Source organism: Carica papaya, chromosome 8 (genome assembly GCF_054855325.1).
Source record: "Carica papaya isolate Zhongbai chromosome 8, ASM5485532v1, whole genome shotgun sequence".
Classification (NCBI taxonomy): domain Eukaryota; kingdom Viridiplantae; phylum Streptophyta; class Magnoliopsida; order Brassicales; family Caricaceae; genus Carica; species Carica papaya.
Window position 1 is genome coordinate 34,714,528 of NC_142316.1, and position 21,647 is coordinate 34,736,174.

The 21,647-nt window shown below is 34.4% G+C and overlaps 3 protein-coding genes across 5 annotated transcripts; 2 read left to right on the top strand and 1 right to left on the bottom strand.

Moving 5' to 3' along the window:
• The first annotated feature begins 412 nt into the window (after positions 1-412).
• Positions 413-3,895, top strand: LOC110811700 (Rhodanese/Cell cycle control phosphatase superfamily protein). Its single transcript, XM_088210113.1, has 6 exons — positions 413-575; positions 1,977-2,227; positions 2,552-2,702; positions 2,945-3,030; positions 3,123-3,227; positions 3,620-3,895. Exons 1-6 carry the CDS (start codon positions 532-534, stop codon positions 3,688-3,690), a joined length of 708 nt encoding a protein of 235 aa, XP_088066239.1. The 5' UTR covers positions 413-531; the 3' UTR covers positions 3,691-3,895.
• Positions 3,896-4,203: 308 nt separating this feature from the next.
• On the bottom strand, positions 4,204-15,012 carry LOC110811708 (uncharacterized). The gene is made up of 9 exons (XM_022038269.2): positions 14,433-15,012; positions 12,354-12,494; positions 11,019-11,399; positions 9,352-9,456; positions 6,982-7,122; positions 5,919-6,122; positions 5,693-5,782; positions 5,444-5,555; positions 4,204-4,561 (listed from the first exon to the last, which is right to left on the bottom strand). The coding sequence occupies exons 1-9, from the start codon at positions 14,922-14,924 to the stop codon at positions 4,518-4,520; spliced, it is 1,710 nt and encodes a 569-aa protein (XP_021893961.2). The 5' UTR covers positions 14,925-15,012; the 3' UTR covers positions 4,204-4,517.
• A 2,312-nt stretch (positions 15,013-17,324) lies between these two features.
• On the top strand, positions 17,325-21,382 carry LOC110811678 (Calcium-dependent lipid-binding (CaLB domain) plant phosphoribosyltransferase family protein). Of its 3 annotated transcripts, none has more exons than XM_088210109.1 (3): positions 17,325-17,642; positions 18,271-18,339; positions 18,666-21,382. In XM_088210109.1, the coding sequence occupies exon 3, from the start codon at positions 18,696-18,698 to the stop codon at positions 21,018-21,020; it is 2,325 nt and encodes a 774-aa protein (XP_088066235.1). In that variant the 5' UTR covers positions 17,325-17,642; positions 18,271-18,339; positions 18,666-18,695; the 3' UTR covers positions 21,021-21,382. The 3 variants fall into 3 exon arrangements, with proteins under 3 accessions (XP_088066235.1, XP_088066236.1, XP_088066238.1); XM_088210110.1 differs by having other exon boundaries at positions 17,332-18,175; XM_088210112.1 differs by having other exon boundaries at positions 17,332-18,053.
• Positions 21,383-21,647: the final 265 nt, after the last annotated feature.

The following is a 21,647-nucleotide window of genomic DNA, read 5'->3' on the forward strand; positions in this document are numbered from 1 at the left end:
TATTTTGTTAAGATCCTCTTCGTAAGTTTGGAAATGTTATGGACATAATTGTAATTATCTTTTATGTGAAAATAACAAAATCAAACTTCTATTTAAATTAAAGTGAAATACAAAATAACTTAATGTATAATAATTTTATTTAACATAAATTACAGACTATAATTTTTTAAATAAAAAAAAAAAACTAAGAAAATAATTATTGTAAGTATTCTTTATTATTGTTTCACATGATTTAAATTAAAAAGTTAATTATTTTATTAAATTTATTAAAATTATTGTAATTTCACAGAAAAATATATATATTGTTACTGTTATTATTATATTGTCTTTTTCCTGTCCATAATCAACGAGTAGTACCTCTAAGATTCGAGAAATATATCCTCTCCTCACGAACACGTGGCAGCAACCCATTGCCCCTCCTGAATTTCTTTGGGGCCTCTGCAACTCTCTTGGGTATTCTGAACCGTCCATTAGTCACTGATTCTTCCTCTGCAAGAGAGAAGAAGAAGAAGGAGGAGAATTATTCTCTCAATGGCTGGGATTGGTACTTCTTGTTCGACTCTCTCTTTCACGCGGTAAATAACTCCATTTCTTCCCTCGCTCCCTCCCCATTTTCTTCCTCGGTTTTATACAGATACTGTTTCTTCTTCTTTCAGCTTTAGAATTGAAACTCAGTGTTAGGTTTTTGATCGATGAGCTCTGGATTCTCTGTCTTGCTACTTAATAATACAAGAGAAGATTTCAAAATTTTTCCATTGTGAAATTTTCACTGATCATCTGGGTCTACTTCTTCTATTAGTCTCTAGCTGAACCGCTCAAAGTTAATGCCCAAATCAGCATAAAAACTTGACTTTATGTTTGAAGAATGGAGGTTCTGTGTGGGAATTTGAAGATCATTCCAAAAGTTAAATAGGTCGTTAGTTCATGAAGGAGATAGATATATATGTTTATATATATAATGACATATAGATCACTGGATATTTTTATAACTGATCAATAATAATTTCCATAGACAGAGCAAGTTTTTGGCTGGTAGGTACAATATTTTATTCAGACCAAATTACAGTTTAAACTCACTGATTTTTTTCATACTCTGTAGCTTAGTTTTCTTTGATCATCTTACTCACTATTCTGTAATTTTCTGTCTTTTACTCTTGTTTTTCGACTTTGGACTTTAAGTTTTGAGTGTTCATGTTCAGATTTTAAAAATTGTGGAGTTTTCTGATGTTGTTATTTAAAACAATAAAGTTAAACAAAAGAGTAAACCAGTTACCAAATTAGGGAGATTGATACCGAAATTTGTCCTATTATTTACATTCTAATAGATAATCTTCGTAGGGATCGATAAAATGTAGAACTCGGGTTATGCAACAATTTCTCAGTACTGGTCAATCTGATTTAACCAACTACTGATCCTTAAAGCATGAAACTCTCAATCGCTCCCTTTTAAATTTAAGGGAATAATATTTATAATCTTTCATGATGTTCAGTTTCTTGTTAGATAGAGTTCGGCTGTGATTCTATGAAAAAGGGAAACAAAGAATTAGAAGGTTGAGTTATTGAGTATCATAATTCAGTCAAGATGTCTTTTTTTAAGTTTCAACTAGTCAATCAGGTAGCTATACTTTTCACAGCCAAGAAAAAAAGAAAAAAAAAAGAAGAAAAAGTGAGTTTAGGGGGTTTAATTCCTAAAAAATAGTGAAGAAAATTTATTTTAGTTTCTATATATTATCTGTTTTAAAATCCATCTTCAGAGTATTTGTAATTTTTTGGATTCATTTTTTATCATTAATTTGTGTTCTATTCTTATAGGAGTAAGTCACATAAACTCAAATTGCATATATGTTATGATCTTTTCAATTGTTTAATCATTTTGTACTTCTAAACTTTCTGTTTTCATACATATTTCTATCAACTACTCCGAGTTGAAATGATGTATGGCAGTGGAAGTAACTGATTTGAGGCTGTACTTTCAGCAACCTCTGTGCAAGTCATCTGGAATTGAATACACATAATGGAAGAACTGTATTTTGGAAACCAATCAGCCGGAGAAATTCAGAAATCAGAGCTGAAGTGAATTTTGTGAATGCTGAAGAAGCAAAGAAACTCATAGCCGTTGAGGGTTACTCAATTCTGGATGTTCGTGACAAATCTCAATTCGAGCGAGCTCATATAAAATCATGTTATCATGTGCCTCTTTTTACTGAAAACCAAGACAATGACTTGGGTATGCAAAACTCTCCACCATGTTTAATATGGATTTTTCTTTCTTCCTTTCTGACATGTTTTCTGCTAGATTCGGATATTTGGTATCAAAATTCTCTTCTTTTTTTAAGGAAACATCAAAATTCTTATCTTTGTACTTATTTTTTGTTTATCCAGACTATTCCTCTTCCATACAATTTCAATAGTGCATTCTATCTAATAATGCATTTAAATTTTATTTCCAAAATATAACGTACAAGGCAGGTGATCGGAAAATAGAACTAATCTCCTTATAAATCGGGTAACAAAAAAACCCTTCACGTATCTTTATTTTTCGTTCTCGCAGGGACAATTATAAAGAGGACAGTACACAACAATTTTTCAGGTTTATTCTTTGGGCTGCCATTTACCAAACAAAATCCTGAGTTTGTGCAGTCTGTTAAGAGCCAGTTTTCAACAGAAAGTAAACTATTGCTTGTATGTCAGGAAGGATTGAGGTTAGTTTGATATTATTCTTAATATACAACGTAAATAATAAATTGGGTTCTTTTCTATCAATCTAATTATGTTAGAGTTAACCCCTGACTTACATATTATTCACTATCAAATTATATTCTTTTCCAGAATCGATTTTGTTGCTTGAAAGATGAATTGGGTTGAGTTGCTTAACATGTAGTCCAATTCTTTTGTGCCTAATCTGGAAACACCTGACAGGATTATGTTTCTTTTTAATGTCAAGGTCTGCTGCAGCGGCTAATAAGTTAGAGCAGGCTGGCTTCCAAAACTTAGCTTGTATGACCTCAGGGCTTCAATCTGTAAAACCAGGTCAAATTTTTTTCCATTCCCAATTCCTTTGTTGAATCTTGGGACCAGTTTTTCCCTGTATGAAAATCGGAGGTTGTTTTCGATTGTTGCAGGAACGTTTGACTCAGTTGGCTCAACAGAGTTGCAGGATGCTGGCAAAGCGGGCTTAGTAACCATTCAAGGAAAAATCTCAGCTGTTCTTGGAACTGTACTTATCTGTAAGATCTCTACCTTCTGCAAATTATATTTGTTAATTGCAATTTTGGCTCGCGTTGATTGGTGTTTCGGCATTTTGAAATCTTGTGACTTGTTTCTGTGACTATCCAATATGTTACACTTCATTTTCTACCTTTTGATATCAATTATTATTTTTTTCAAGGCTATTATTATCTTGTACTTTAGGGGTTTCTTCATAATTTTAATTTATTTGCCCTTCAAGTGTGTATTTACATTTGGAATGCCAAACCCATGTAAATATTATCTAAAAGAACCAGTAATCACAACAAATATTTGAGTTGCTGTAAAACCAAAGAACAGGAGGTTTCTATTATTTAATTAATTAAATTATTTATATTTTATCCTAAAAGATTTTTATATTCCAAATATGCAGGTGCTTACCTATTCATCACCTTCTTCCCAGAGCAAGCAGAGAAACTGCTTCAGATGTCTCCTGCAAGCTAGAGCTACTGATAACCCTAGAATTTTGCAGTTTGTAAGAATACTACTCTGTCAGAGAATTCTTTGTTTTGGGGGACACACAGAGAGGAAATGAAACAGAGAGGAAAAAGAAGGCCATGTACTTAACAGAGGAAAAAGTTGAATATCTCCACTCCCCAAATCTGATGCTTCTTTCCAATATCAATGTTCTATCTTATGTTCCATTAAACTCCTGATAGTTACAGCTTCATCAACTCCAGCTCTTTCTGAGGCCAAAACAAACAATTTCATTTAAAAATATAAAAGAAAAACATACCATAAAAGGAGCGGTGACACCCATTTACAATCAAAATAAACCTTACTTCAGACTTATTGTTTTCATTTTTCAATGTGAATGTCATCTTAATATTTCCTGTGCATCTACTTCTACCCATGACAAATAAATGCAGAAACCTAAAGCATAACTAAGGGATATAGAAGAGATGAGGTTTTTCAAAAGTAACGGTTTGAGCAAAACAAGAAGATGGAGAACTCAAATAGAAAGGAACTCTAGAAAAGGAAATTTCACAAGACTGCATACCTATGTTAACAAAATATTACAGTATATGATTATTTCACTTAAACCAAAAAAAAATATTACATTCAGATTAGCAAAATGTATCGCTACTTGCATCTGTGCAGAAGTGTTGATTCATAGATGTCTACCATTCCTTGGTACATACAATTGGTTCTCATCTGCTTGGAGTACCCAGCTGAAATGGCGATGAAAATAGTGTGGGTTGAAACGAAAAGCAAACCAAAAAGCATCTCTGTCGATGATACCTAACCATGACAGCTTTCATCCAATAATATTAGTCCCCTTGAAGGCAGTAGAGTTGCCGTATATTTCCCGAGGCTGTCAAATTATGAGAAGACTACTGTCACTGCGGACTTCCATATTAAAAGGATTTGAATTGCAAATTAGCAGCAGAAAATTAACAATTGCACTTGTTAAGTACTCAGGAATTTCACTCATCAAATATATTAGACAGATCAGTATTGAGAGGCTCTGGTTCATGTTGACCGCAATTTCCTCGCAGGCTCTATATTAAATCAGCTCATTTGAATGTAATGCAAAAAAATAGACACTTAAGAAACATATTGTTACCCATTAAGCACTCGGAGGAAAGAAAAATGCACCTTAATTCATATATCCCTTTGCTAGAACGACAATCAAATCGTGAATGTCCGATAAGTTCCATTACATATAACTAATTACAAGAAGCAGTTCGCAGTCTACCCACATAACCTTCAATTAGACCCAAGCTAAACTACACAGATCGTGCTCCTACCCGCAAAACACCCAGAAAAAAAGAAAACTTCGCCTTAATTCATATATCCTACCCATGTAACCTTCAATTTACAACCATACAGACCCTGCCCCCGCCCACAAAAGAGACCATAGCATTAAAACAACCAAGCAAGGTCCATCATAAACTTTCATCAAGACAAAACAAGAGGCAGAAACCACAGTTTATCCAACCCAAAAAAACTACCCATGAGGGGAAGGAATCATTGTTGTATATTATTTCACAAACACCAGCTAAGGCAGAAACTAGAAAGCTAAACATGCTGAATTCAGATGAGGAACGAGTCCCAAGTGCATGATTATGAGAAATCAAACAAGCAAATTAATATTATGGTAGCAGAAACTAGTTTTTTTCTTATTAAAATGGTAACAAAAACTAGTTTTTTTCTGACTAAAAAATGGTAGCAGACAAGTTGTTAGGATGTATACCATATAACCAGTCTTTGAAGTATACATGGATTGCACATGATAATTCTCGTTTCCGGTTTTCTTCAAGAGATGCTTCCTTCAGTAACTGCTTTATCTCTCCTAAATTCTTTTGCTGAAAAAGATAATGACTATTAGAAAATCGGGCATCAAGGCAACTAATAGATCCCACAAGCAGGGAAAAAAACATGATCTTATCCTATAAGCTCATATTCAATCATCCTGACACATTTCACATGATTTTAAACATACATTTCTCTGCTGTGATACCATATAAACATCTGGTAATGGGAATGGATTGTCTTTTGTTGACCCAGGATCACCTCCAAACCAATTTGGAATCTGAACAAGAAAGAAAGTTAAAAGAAGAATGAAAGGAAAAGAAATAATACATTGATCACATATTTTGCAAGTTTGAAAAAAAATTGATGTAAAAAATTACTCTCAATTAGCATGAGATGAGATGTACAAAGCATACCAAAAAGTTTGTGAATTGATCAGGATCTAAGCGTGCAGCTGACTCAGCTTGGGTATCTGAGACACCAGCTGGATGAGATAATGAATCATGTGGATCAACTGCTCCCAATGCCAACGGTTCATCCCACCTGTTGATAGTTGCCTCAATTCCAACCTCTGCCATGTGCTCCTCCAACTGAGAATAAAATGTATTATATGGTGCCACCTGAGGGAAATTAAAGATCAAAAGGTTATTTTATAGTTTAAAAAAATAAAAATAGTATGAAAAAGGTTAGTTTATAGTCTTGGCACTTGAAAAAGAAAATCAGACCATGGTGGTATGATCAACTGCATGAAAGACAAAACATCAAGAACACATGTATTTAGCCATTTTTACAATAACTACCACCAAATGTACCCATTGTAGCCTTCGAGGATCAGCTCACGGGTGCATAAGGCCCACCAGGAAAAATAAAATTATGTCCAACGAGTGTGCTCCACAACTTTGATGGAGTGTTTCCTCAAAAAAAAAAAAAAACTGTGGCAAATTGTCCTTGGAATGATATCTTTTTCAGCAAAATTAGAAGAAATGAAACCATCACCAGAAGCACGTTTGAGCATTTAAAACTAACCAAACCAGTGGATTTACATGATAACAAATCCAAATAGAAAATGAACCATCAAACAAATCATGAGCTTGCATTTACAAGCATATGGGCAATTTAAGATTTCACTTCGGAGTAAATTCTTGTCAATGCAGAATGCTATAGCCATTCAACCTTCAAAGCCCAGAAATTTTGGTTAAGAACTTCCGGCAGCAATATCCACATGAAAGACCCCAGAGCCCAGTGATTTATAACTCTTCCTCCATTTCAATTTTTAGTTCTGTCATCACTAACACTAACCTCTTTTTACAGAATATAATAAAAAAAAAATGGAAACATGGCGTGGGTAACACACTACAGATATGTCATGTAAAATCCTGTGTCCAGGCATTCTCCAGAGTCCAATGATAAAACAATTCTCGTGTTCATAATCAGATGTGATACTTGTAAGTAGAGAACCAATTAAAGAATATTCTTTACCTGAAGTTTATGATTGTCCCCAACCATAAGAGGTCGCTGGTTTACCCCCAAAAAGAAGACACATTCACGACAATTGGCAATGCAGGCTCGTTTTGCAGCTGCAATCACGTGAACTCTCTCACAGTGCTCAATTCTAACAGCCTATAAAAAGAAATAAAAAAACCACCTTACCACATGCTCAGAGATTCATTGTGAAGGTAAGAGCGTGCACAATAAGAGAGGGACGAAGCAAAAGAAACAAACTTAACAAAGCATATCAAGCTTTCCCATCTCCAACAAAACTAACAAAATCAGAGAATATACATAGTAGATAACATTGCTCATCCAACCAAGCACGTGGATTGAACAAGAAACTACAAACAGATAAGTCAAGGACAGTCATCAGCAAGTAAAAGAAATAATTTAAATCCTAAAATAAGGGCCAGCTTTTGTAGAGTTCTTTCATATCATCTAATCATCTCAAGAACATTAATGAATTTACAATGTTTCATAAATGGTTCCCACATATATGTATATCAGTGGCTTTTCATGGAAAGATACCATATGTACCATTAAGTAGTAATAAATGTAGAGACAAAGTTATGCAGATGAAGTTACTCTTTGCATATACAAAGAATTCGAGCATTTCAGATCATATAAATTAATTTGGCAGCTTCCTCCAAGTTCTGTTTAATGATCAGAAAACGCAAATCGACAGGCCATGGGAAGGGACTAATGAAGATATATTTGTTAAACTCTACACTTTTCACTGTTTTTTTTTTTTCAGAATACTAAACTCTCGAGTACAACACAATAACTTCACCAATATCCAAAGCCCATTTTCAGTCAATAGCTTCCTAGGCAATATGAAATGTGATTGTTTTATAGATCTCGTTTTTATCATGTTTTAAGCATCATGCATAAAGGTTTAGTTGCACCACAAAACCAAAAAATTAAGGAACTCGCAGAGTATTTTATAGAGTAAACAAATTTTATTTGAAGAAGGTTCGTTTGTAAAAGATTCTTTCTTAAAAAGTGAAATTATAAATATATTTACAATATTTTCTAAGTAACCTACACTAATAGGATTAATTTAAGAAACACTAAAACTAGATAGCATTCCAGACAAAATAGAAAATAGTATTAATATAAATAGGAAAACTAAATGCCAACAAAAAATATTTTTGAGATAAATGCTAACAAAAATAAAATCCTGAAGTTCCTAAAATCTAGACATCACTTCTATCATATCATAAGCATCACAGATAAAGACTTAATTGCATTACAGCACCACAAAATTGAGAAACTTTCAAAGTACTTTATTGAATAACTGAATTCTGTCTCAAGAAGGTTTTTTTTTTTTTTTTTTGGGGGGGGGGGGGGGGAGGAGGGGGGGTGGTTTAAAATAGAATTCTTTCTCAAGTGAAATCACAAAGATATTTATAATGTTTCCTAAGTAATCTTTACTAAACAGGATCAAATTAAAAAATATTGAAACTAAACTAAATTACTCCCGATAAAATAGAAAATACTACTAATATAAATAGAAAAACTAGATATTTATAAAAATAAATCCTAAAATTCCTAAAATTATAACAATAAACTCCTAAATAATATAGTAGTTTTTACTTAATTGAATTAAGATTTCTAAACTATTTAGACCATCAATAGTTACTCCATTCTGCATCACATAGCCCAATGGCTAGTAAACAAACAGACTGTCGTTTAGAGTGCTTAGGACTTGCAATTTTTAGAGTTTTTTAAGTAGTCAGATTTTAAGCTATTTGGGTGTGCGGTTTTGCGGGTGGGCTTTGCTACCAACTGATGCAAACAAATCAGGGCTAATTCGCAAAGTTAGGAACTTGGGAAAATCTTAAACACTATACCTAGGTTTCCTGATTGAACCACACAATCAAGTACTGAAAAACCTCAGCATCTTATTGAATAAATGAATGATATTTTAAAGGAGATTGTAAAGGTACTTGTAATAGTGTGCTAAAGTAATCCTTTACAGCATAAAATTGGACTAAGAAATATCAATAAAGCAGTATTCCAAATAAAGACAGGAAAACAAAACATGAATAAACTGAGGAACATAAAAAATAACCTAAATAATATAATTCTTAAATAGTGTATTACTACTACATCTATATGCCATCACATGACAACCTTCTTCAATGTCACTATTTTACAGGAATATTTCGGTTCATATTAATAATAGTTTCTCACAATTACCACTTGGAGTGCATATATAAAAGCATTTCTAAAAGATTGGCAAAATCTACGTAATAGCTATAGAATAAAACTATGATGTGTTGAATCTACATTGGGAAATAGTGCGCCAATTAATATTTTGGAAGCACAAGTAGGAACAAATAACTCTGTCCTTACCTTGCCAACTGCTCCAAGAATTATAGTCGCATCGGAGCACCCATAGATGGTTGCATATCTTAAAGGCGCCAAAATATAAATGACAGAATCATGACAATTAATAACCTGAAAAACAGTACATAATGTTTATAGGCATTCAGAAAACATCCTTAACAAAAAAGAAAAAACAAACAATTAAAACCACTAACACAGTGGGAAAGCATTAGAACATAGAATATTAAAGAAGTTAATGAATGCAAGAACCTGAACTACAGTGAGAACACATTGAGCTTAATTGTCAAACACAACTTTGAGTAGGAAAAATAAAATATAATGACTCATCCACCTTGAGCAACCCTCAGCTTCTGACCATCTATAAAAAGGACTTGAAGCCCCTGACACTGTGTAAGAGTTGCCCTCTCTATGATAGGCATGCTTCATTGACTTTATTGAAAGTTGTAGACATTTCTGTATATGGGCGGCACAACTTGGTGCCTTTTAGTGCCATTATCTTTTTCCTCTCAAAGAAGAAAAAAACATCCCAAAAAGGAAGAAATAGAAGGAATAACTCAGCTAAAATTGCAAATAATAAAAGGCACACCAAAGCAGAAGAAAAAAAATTTAGCTCTTTTACCATCCTGATCCAACTTATAATGTGGCCGATATGACATGGGTCATAAGCTTCAGTTTCTAATTCTTTGAGTCATACAATCAAATCTAAACATCACACATCCAATGACCAGGTTTCCAAATAAACAACCAACTGATTGTGTTCAACTACCACGATATTCCTTTTATGTCAACTAAAATATGGGTTTAAAATGTTATCTGAGCACCTAGCTTCACACACGTAAATGATTCCAAGACATTCAAATTAAGGGTGTCAATGGAAACACAAGCTTAAGCCTAAGGAAAATAACCCGTGAGAAATCCTTGACAAGATGAGAGGTTGAGTATTGGTGAATCATTGCTTCTTATGCCATGGTAATAACAAATAATCAAACCATCTTCTTCTCTGGTGCCCTAAAACTAGAAGGCTTTGTTCAATTCTCTAACTACTTAACCTCAACTGGGCAGTCAGCACTTCAAGGAAGAATTATGTGCTTGATCAGGGATGCAGTGATTTTGTTAATCTAATATATCTTCTCTCCTTGTGGGAGTTGTATTTATTTGCATATGGGTGACACCCCACTTGGTGCCTTTTGATATCATTTCCCTTTTTTCACTCAGAAGAAAAAAATTTCGAATCTTAGACAAAAAGAATTATTTTCTTTGAAATAAAAAGTATAGATATATTAACAAAGCACCAAGGGGGTGCAACCCATAGTAAAACAATTTTTAAAGCAAAGAATATAAAATTGAAAAATATACATAGTTAAAACAGTACTAACAATGTCTTACATTAACTTTCACTTTTGCTTTTAAAATTCTAAATCAAACAAATCTGCTTTTATAGGATATTTTTGCTTTAAAATTTTAAAATTCTGAAGGTATGAGATTTAGTTCCTAGTTCTAACCAATAAGAATCCCTAATTCATTGAGCCTTTCTATCAAAAAAGAACAAAGACTTCCACAACCTCGAGATATAGACAGCCAATAGTTCACAAATAAAGACAGTGAAGGAGATCAAAGCTCCAATATTCATGATTCAGTACGAAAAGAAAGTAAATTAAGATTTCAAATCTAACCTTCACAGAAGAACCTTTTAGATCTGATGCTTGCTTTACATATGATGACTTAGAGATCCCCTCGATAAAACTTGGACCTCTAGCACTTGGTGAGGCCTTGTTTGAACTTGTGCAGGCATCAGCCATGGCAACATCCTGATCAGAGCCACTGGAAGGCCCATTTTCTTTTGCTGACATTCTTTCGCTAATGCTTTCCAAAGCAGAAGCTATATTCTGCAGAAGCCAATCATGTACTTGGGCAGCAGGGACAGGAACCGCAGGCATGTCAGGATCTGAATTTGCAAAAAATGGTGTAGCTTGGCTTAATGGAACTCCTTCAGATCCCTTATCACCAAATTGAATTAGAAACCCAAGGTGCTCAAATCCTTCCATGCTCAAGACCTGGAAAAGAGAGGTTAAGAAGCAAGTAGAAGTATTGCAAGAGAGTATTAAAAATCACAAACAGATAAAAAATGCAAAAAGAATAATATGCAACAAAAATAAAAAAGGAAGTGAAATGTTATTTTGCTAATCTATCTAAAAGCAATAAATGATCCCCAAACGTCCACCTGGCTAACTGACTTCATTCTAAAATATAATCTGTATTTCTATAGAACTCTCAACTATAACACAAATGGTTAGACTTATTTTAAAAAAAAAAGTTACAAAATTCTAGTTGCTTCAAGTGAAAATTGAAGTTTCAATATTGAAAGAACACACCTGCAAGAGGTTTGACCTTTCTTCAAGCCACCATGTAGCATACCCTAATTCATCTGACAAGCAGGCCTATAAAGACTAAAGTCTAAACTTTTTGGCCAAAAAACTGACAAACTGTGACATACTTTATTAATAAAAATACTATCAAACACGTTAAAGTGCGGCTGAACCGTTTCCCCACATAAACAAAGGGCTTACCATAAAAATTCTAAAACGAAATTGTTTCCTTCATCTCATTGATTTCAGAGTATATTGTTCACCAGTTATTGAAACTTGAAACCACCCAGTAACAATCACACACCTACTTTGCATATAAATTTATGGAGAACTTCTTTACTTGTTAGAAGAGAAAAATTAAAAAAAAAACAACTTATAATTACAAATTGAATTGGAACTTGAAAAACAGAGGGGAAAGGGATTGCAAAACAAATTGTCTTTTGCACCAGACTAAACTACCAATTCCTACAGCTAAATGTGGTATAACCGGGGCCTCATAAAACATTAATAAGTACCAAACAATGAGCCCATGGTATCCAAACTTAGAAGAAGAGTTGCTGGAACAGGTATTTCGTTTTCTTTTCTTTTTTGAAAGAAATAACTGCTTCAATTATCTACAGCTACCGGGAGAATATTACAAACCAGAGACTCTTCGCCTTCCCCTTCCGCAGGCTCTGCAAGAAGAGAGACAATGTTTGCCAAGTGTTTTTGTAGATAAGATAATTGATGGGCTTCTTCATCAGCTTGTGATGGCATAAACCGACGGCTGTTGCTACGCACAAGCTGCAAATGGTGAACAAAAAGCTTAAGCAACATTCAAAAATGAACAGAATGGCCACACTGTAATTTTCAATTATAGATACAAAATCAAACTTGCTGCTACTAATGCATATATGGTTGATGATCTTGAAGAAACTTTTTCGTTTGTTTATCATTATAGACAAGACCATCACCTTATCTACAGTATGGAATTCGAACCTTTACTCCAATTTTGACTCATCATTTCCATCTCATTAGCTCTTATTTCATTTCGTATTTTTGCAAACCCCTTTATGCGCTCGGCCTATCCATTTTTCTTAATATCTATAACCCCCCTTTTTTCATTTTCATCGACCCACATATTTTCATATCTAGGATACAAATGATTTTTCCTGAGACACTATATTCACAAAAGAAATCGAATCCCACCCCCTTGTATCAGCCAAGTGAATTCATCCACATAAACTCCAGATGTTTGAAGCCAGACTGGTTGATGAATGAGTATGAACAACTATATTGCAACAATTCCATAATACTCCTAGTGCAATTACCATAACCATCATAAATGTCTAACAAAATGCAATCCTGTCTTAAATCTTCAAGCAGGGTACCAACACTGAAAGAGCTCATATTTAATGGATTTACAGGGCAAATCCTATACTGGAACTCAAAAAGATAAAAGTCTTAAAAAACAATCCAAAAGCACAAGTGATTGAACGAAAAAAGCAGCAAGGAGATCAATAAAGACAAAAAGAAATCCTTATTCCTTCCTTAGTTCTCAAAAGGATATTAGGGCTGAAAGAGCTCTGTATTATTGGATTTATGGGCAAACCCTGTAATGAAGCTCAAAAGACAAAAAGCCTGAAACGAAAATCCAAAAGCACAAGAAATTGAAGAGAAAAACATAAAAAAAGGACAGTAACCAGACCCCAAGAATAAAAAAATAGCATGAGATTGATATTCAACGGTATAAATGAATTACAAAAATAACATATATTGATTTTCAGTAGTTGTTAAAATATGAATACGTGGATTCTTTCCCAAATGCCATGCATATTCCAACTCCAGCTAAAGCTAAGCTGTCCAAACAAAAGTCATGATCTTTCCATACAAAGCTTCCAAAAATCCATCCAGCAAAAAAAAATTTTGAGAAGGGCAAAAATTACTACTTAAAGCATACAGTACTTAAATATTCATGCAACTAATGAGATTGCACATTCTGAATACTACTATCTAAACATATGAAATGACAAAATTTCAGCAACTGCAACTGAGCAACATCCTTGACGAGTAGCTCTAGAAATGAACAATAAAAAAAGACATCCTTATGACCTAGTTTTGACCGGATAAAATTTCTTTCCCAAATGCCATGTATGTTCCCACTCCGGCTAATGTTAAGCTGTCCAAACAAAGGTGAAGATCTTTCCATACAAAACTTCTAAAAATCCAGCCAATAAAATTTTTGAGAAGTGCATATTATCACTTAGAACATAAACTACTTAACATTAGTGCAATCACTGAAATTGCATGTTTTCGACATTACTATCTAAACATACAATTGTTAACGTTGCATAAAATGAGAACATTTCAGCAAGTGCAACTGAGCAACAACCTCAACAAGAAGCCACAAATTAACAAATAAAAAATGTTCATCCTAATGATCTCATTTTGAACGGATAAAATTTCTCTATATACACAATACACAACAATCAAATGTTGTATTTGAATACTCGGCTAGGAACTGAAATGAGAAGCGCGAAAAAAGAATTATTCAATTCCGTCTATACGTTAACACATCAGCAATTTTCCCCCAGTACCTTAATGCACAAAATCATTTCAATTTTCTTAAATCAAAACCAAATTCAAACAAAAATTCACTCAATTACCTAATAAGAAATGTATATATATATAACAATTGTCAACACAATCCACAGCTACATTTTACAGCCAGCAGAAGCTCACCTGAAGCGGCGACAACGCTGATAGGTAGCCATCAAAAGCTGACGTAGACGGCCAGACATCGGCCACAGAAGCGGAGTCTTTGTGCGCCCTAGGCAGCAACTTCTTATAAGACTGTATATACAAGAACAGTATCAGATCACGCAAATCGGCCCCTACGAAGTCAATCTCGTCCGGTTTGGCCCGGGCCAACGGGTCTGACTCGGAGTGAAGGACGGAGGCGAGGGTGTCGAGGACTAGGCGCGCATGGTCGATGGAGATCTGGAGCGACTCGGCGAGAGAAGCCGTATCGACTCGGAGAGTCGACGAGGAGGCAGCAAGTTTCTGTTTGAGCGGTGCTAGGGTTTGCGTCGGGTCGCTGAATATGAGCTTCGGGATTGGGAGGAGTCCATGCTCGAAGGGCTCTCGCCTAGGGTGAATTAGAGAATTCGGATTTGGACTCGGGTTGGGGTCCTCCGCCGAGGAGGAAGTTGATGGTTCAACAGAGTCTGTCATGATTTCTGGAGAAGAGGAAAGAGAAACAGGAATGGGCGCTACAGATCTTATGAGAAATGAATAATTCTGTCGCGCGAGAGGGGCGAGGAGGAGAGGAAGGGAAGAGAGAGAAAGAGAGAGTAGAGTGAGGGTTATAATTATATGAGGTAACCTACATGATAGTTTTACACGTGGCAATTTCTGAATGGATACACTAGTTGCACCGGATGGTAGCTTCCAATCATTCTGCTTCATAAATAGGGTTGCAAATTTGTAAACTAGGCTGCAATCCATATGATCTTTCCCGCTAATTATTTCACTTCCAAAGCATACTGTTTAGTCGTTAATATTTCATCTAAGCTAAATTATGTATTAAATTTAGTTAATATGAATGATTTTTTCATAAATGAATATTAATTAATAAATAATTTTATTTTTTAAAATACAATTAATAAATATTTACTATATAATAATGTTATCAAAAGGTATTTGTTATTATATGCATCAAATTTTAATAAGATACAATTTTACTATTTATATTTTATAATTATTAAATCATGGCATCACCTTTTTTTTTCTTAAAAAAGGCATATATAATTACTATAAATGTAGTACATTTTAAAAATAACGACAAATTAAACAATAACTAAAATGAAAAAATATATTTGACATTATATTAAAAAAATAATAAAATGAATTTATAGTTTACAAATTAAATTCATTAAATATTAATAACGATACAAAATAAATATTAGAATTAGGATTAATCAATCTTAAATGGTTTTGGTGCTCTTAAATACACAAATTTTAATTCTCAAATTACAAATTATTTTTACTTTTACGATAAACAATTACATCATTTTTTATAATATTTTATTTTAAATATTATATTATTATTAATGTACGAGTACTATTAAAATAATTAATTTTAATTAAAATTTATTTCAAATTTTATGATATTAACTGAATTTATTTAACTATATTTCAAAATTAAAATATTATAAAATAAAAGCCCATATGTATAATCAGCGGAACCCAAAAATGTCCTCATTTGGGCCATCAATAACCCGCGGTGTGGTACGTGTCCATCATTTTTGTCATTGTACTGAAGTTGGCACTTCCAAGACCCACAGTCTCACATAAATTCCGTGAAACATCCCGGAAAATAAGACACGTGTTATTATGACGTCACCGTACAATATGTTACGCTCCCGTCTAGTTTTTGCAATATTATTTTGCTAATTTGTAATTTTTATATCTATTTTAGGTGTTAATTAAAATTAATGTAAATAAATATATTACTACAATTTTCAAATAATTTTAATTTATAGTAAGTTAATTTAAGATTTGTCATTTATTTTATAATAAGTTATAAAGTTAATCTACGAAATCTAATACTTATTAAAAGTTATTAGGCTAATTTACAAATTTTGTTATTTATTATAATGAAATCACTGATTTTTTTGTTACAATTTAATTATTAATATTTTATATTTATTTTAAACATTTAATGTTTTTAAATTTTGAGTATAAAAATTTAGATGAATTATATCATATTTAAATATTTTTTCAAAAAATAATTTTAATTAATGAATTAAATTAATTAAATCAGAAAATACATAATCAAATGTAATATTATTATTAATTTAATCCATTGACTAAAGTTGTTATCTTAAACTATTATTTAAAATACATAAACATGGTATAATTATTTTAATGTTGTATTATAAAATATAATGAGACCGAATATTTAAAATAAGTAAAAAGTATTCGATATTAATTTATAATAAAGTTATAATAAGTAATAAATTTTAATAATTAATTAGTATTGTATTATTTAATTTATTATTTTTAATTTGTCATATTTACTTTTCATTTGTCATATTTAATTGCACAAATAAATATTTATTAAATGAACAAATTAATCCATCTAACCGACAGAGAGCATTCCAAAACAAGCGAACAGAACAGAGGAATCCAATGACCAAACTTTTGAAAAAGAAACAATTAATATTGCATGGGAATTTTTATTTTGTTTTTCTTTTTTTAAAAAAATAAAAAGTAATTATTAATAATATAAATTTATATCCAAAAAAAATTACTTAATTTCATTTTAAAATTAGAAAATATATATTTATTATTAATTTTAATACGATATTTATTATAAAAATGTTTAAAGTAAATTAATTAGATTAAATGGTGATTTTAAAAATAAGTGTTTTTTTAATTAAATAATAATAGAGTATAAGTTGTAGAATAAATGTTTGTAAAAAAAAATAAATAAATAAATAAAGGGAGCGGTCCGAACACGTGCGAATTCCGACCGTGGTTTACGCGCACGCTTGAGGCGTGGGCCCCGCTTGACTGTTCAGAGACGCGAGAGAATGAAAGTGGGCAAGTGAGAGAGGGAGCGAGTGAGTGAGAACGAGAGAGAGAGAGAGAGTAGGTTCTGTGTGTATTCTCGCAGATTCATCAGATCCCAACCATAAAGCAAAAGCGAAAGCAAGAAAAATAAAATAAAAAAGAAAAAAGAAAACAACAAATAGCGTACCCGCTGGTCTGGTGGCTGTGCTTCTCTTTCTCTGTCTCTGTGTTGTTCTTATCTTCTTCTTCGTTTTTTTTTTTTTTTGAAGTTTTTACAAAATAATTCAACTCTCAGTCTCTGCTCATATGAATGAGCTTCATTGACGTAATCAGCATGGGATAAACGCTGTATTTGATGCTGCGTTTATCTTCCAGGTCTGTCTATACTTCGGTTTGTAACTTTTTGTTTTTGCTTTTGTTGTTGTTCTAGTTTGGCGGTGGTGCCTTCTTCTAGGGTTTTCTTTACTTCAGTTTTACGGCATAATGCGTTGAGGTGCTTATTTCCTTGTCTTCTGGTTATCTTCACTTTCTACTGGTTTACTCTCTATTTTATCTTGATGGCTGCGGTTTCGGTGAAAATCAAGGAAATCGAACGAAGATTTGCGTGTGTACGTGTCTCTTTGTGAAGTCTGTGTTTACAGGAAGATGCGTCGTCACCTTCTTTTTGGTGGATGAGAAAGTTTTGGAAGTAAAAGAGACTTTGGTGGCTAGTTTTTTTTCTGTTTGGTTTATCAGGAAGAAGAGAAATGAGAGACCCGCCTCGTCCGAGTTAGACAATTGTATTCGGTAAAAAGCAGAGTGTTCGGTCGAGGAATAGTGGAAATCTACGGGTTTATTGTTCTTTTTCTTTACATTTTCCTGCGTTTTCTCGTAGCCAAAGAGGATAATAGCTTAAGATATTCGCTCTTGTATATTCCCTGAATTTGGATCTAGTAGTTTTTCCTCACGAGTATGGCGCTCATGATTCTTACCTTTGGTTTTGTGCATGTTTGTATTTCTACAGGGTTCGTGTTCTCAGATCTAAGGCCGTGAAGAACATTGCTGTGTAATTCATCCGTTTGTCTATACTCCTGTAAGCTTGTTCCCTGTCTACAATTATTAAACTTCCTTATTTTCGCGTTTCTTTTTTTTTATTTTTTATTTTTCCTTCTTGCGGCTTCTGGTACAATTATACGAACATAGACTGATTTAAGATATCTCTCCATTTTTCTAGTAACCCTTCGAATATTTGGATTCTGTTTCCTGTTTAGCAGTTCCCGAGTATTTAGGTGACCGAGTCTTTCCATTTATTAACGGCTGACTGAATTTATATTATCTTCTTGATTTCTGGGAACTTTTGAATTTGAGCACGGGTTTCTTACTTAGTCTATGAAATAACATTTTACCGTTTGATTTCAGGATTTGAGTCTCTGCAACTTGGACCCGAAGATGCAGAGGCCTCCCCCAGAAGACTTTTCCCTTAAGGAGACCAAGCCCCATCTTGGAGGCGGGAAGATCTCCGGGGACAAGCTCACAAGTACCTATGACCTTGTTGAGCAGATGCAATATCTTTATGTTCGTGTTGTCAAGGCCAAGGATTTACCTGGAAAAGACGTTACAGGTAGTTGTGATCCGTACGTTGAAATTAAACTTGGAAACTATAAGGGTACCACCAGATATTTTGAGAAGAAGTCAAATCCTGAGTGGAATCAAGTGTTTGCATTTTCAAAAGATAGAATCCAGGCTTCATTCCTTGAAGTTAGTGTGAAGGACAAGGACTTTGTGAAGGATGATTTCATGGGTCGGGTTGTATTTGATCTGAATGAGATCCCAAAACGGGTTCCACCAGACAGTCCTTTGGCACCACAGTGGTACAGGCTGGAGGATAGGAAGGGTGATAAGCTCAAGGGAGAGTTGATGTTGGCTGTTTGGTATGGTACTCAAGCAGATGAGGCATTCCCTGAAGCATGGCATTCAGATGCCGCTACTGTCAGTGGAACTGATGGCCTTGCAAATTTTAGGTCCAAAGTTTATCTTTCTCCAAAGCTTTGGTATTTGAGAGTTAACATCATTGAGGCTCAGGATTTGCAGTTAGGTGACAAGGGTAGATATCCGGATGTGTTTGTGAAGGCTACACTGGGAAACCAGGCTTTGAGAACCAGGATTTCTCAAAGCAGGTCTCCGAATCCAATGTGGAATGAAGATTTGATGTTTGTAGCAGCAGAGCCATTTGAGGAGCCTTTGATCCTTAGTGTGGAAGATAGAGTTGCACCAAACAAGGATGAAGTTTTGGGCAAATGTGCAATTCCCTTGCAGTACGTGGACAGGAGGTTTGATCACAAACCTGTGAATACCAGATGGCATAATCTTGAGAAGCATGTTATTGTAGAAGGAGAAAAGAAGAAAGAGATTAAGTTTGCCAGCAGGATTCACGTCAGAATCTGTTTGGAAGGCGGGTATCATGTTCTGGATGAATCCACTCACTACAGTAGTGATCTTAGGCCAACTGCAAAACAGCTCTGGAAGTCCAGCATAGGGGTTCTGGAATTGGGAATCCTAAATGCACAGGGATTAATGCCTATGAAGACCAAAGATGGTCGGGGAACAACCGATGCTTATTGTGTGGCAAAGTACGGACAGAAGTGGGTTCGAACCAGGACAATCATAGATAGCTTTACACCCAAGTGGAATGAACAGTATACTTGGGAGGTTTTTGATCCTTGTACCGTCATAACTATTGGGGTATTTGATAACTGTCACTTGCATGGGGGAGACAAGGCTGGAGGGGCAAAGGATTCAAGGATTGGAAAGGTGAGGGTTCGACTATCAACTCTTGAGACAGATCGGGTTTATACACACTCATATCCACTGCTAGTGCTACACCCGAATGGCGTGAAGAAAATGGGTGAAATTCATTTGGCTGTGAGGTTTACTTGCTCTTCATTGCTTAATATGATGCACATGTACTCACAACCTCTTTTGCCAAAAATGCACTATCTTCATCCATTAACAGTTAGCCAGCTCGATAGCTTGAGGCACCAGGCTACTCAGATTGTCTCAATGAGACTGAGCCGGGCTGAGCCACCATTGAGGAAAGAGGTTGTTGAGTATATGCTGGATGTGGGTTCTCACATGTGGAGTATGCGCAGAAGCAAGGCTAACTTCTTTCGGATTATGAATGTTCTGAGTGGATTAATTGCAGTAGGAAGATGGTTTGACCAGATTTGCAATTGGAAAAATCCCATCACGACAGTACTGATTCACATATTGTTTATAATATTGGTCCTTTACCCTGAGCTCATCTTACCTACGATATTCCTCTACCTCTTCTTGATTGGAGTTTGGTATTATAGGTGGAGACCCAGACATCCTCCTCACATGGACACTCGTCTCTCCCATGCTGATTCTGTACATGTTGATGAACTGGATGAAGAATTCGATACCTTCCCAACTTCTAGGCCTGCTGATATTGTGAGGATGAGGTATGATCGGTTGAGGAGCATTGCTGGGAGGATTCAGACTGTAGTTGGTGATTTGGCCACTCAAGGGGAGAGGTTGCAATCGTTGCTAAGTTGGCGTGACCCAAGGGCAACAGCTCTTTTTGTGATTTTCTGCCTGGTTGCTGCAGTTGTTCTTTATGTTACACCTTTCCAGGTTGTGGCCCTTATCACTGGGTTTTATGTGTTGAGACATCCTAGATTCCGTCATAAGCTTCCTTCAGTCCCCCTGAATTTCTTCAGAAGGTTGCCCGCAAGAACGGATTGCATGCTATAAGTGGAACCTATTCTATCCGTGTAATTACTCTCGAGCGGAATGACCTTGGATGTTCGTGTCTTTTTAATCTGATCTAAGAAGACGCCAAAAGAAATGGAGCTCGTTCGATTTGTTTTATAAGCGGCTGATCTTTGGTGCTGGTGTGATGCTGTGTTACAACTGTAACCTTTGCCTGAAGGTAGTAGATTTTGTGGATTTTCTTTTAATTAATGGTTTATAGGATTTCTATTTCAAAACTTGAGTTTATTGTAATCAATCTTATCTCCGTTTGTAATTTTGTAGGGTGTGATCGGATTTAAACTTTTTACTAAAAACCATGTAATGTTTAATTATATAATCTAGTAGATCTTTCCTAGTGGGAATTTGGTCCCCCAACCTTTCGAACACGATCTGGCCATAAAACATAGAGTGAGATTTTGTTTTTTTTTTTTTTATTCTCTCTCTCTCTTTTTCCAACTGCTGCTTGAAGCATGTCATGTTTGATTTTCTCGTGTCTAGAATTTTATTGTTTTAATTACATTGCTAGAATGTGTGTGTGTGTGTATTTTTGTCGATACATTTAATGGATTGAGTTGTTTTGCTGGGAATTAATGGCTGCCCCCTGGGAGTAGCAGAGTGTATCTGCTT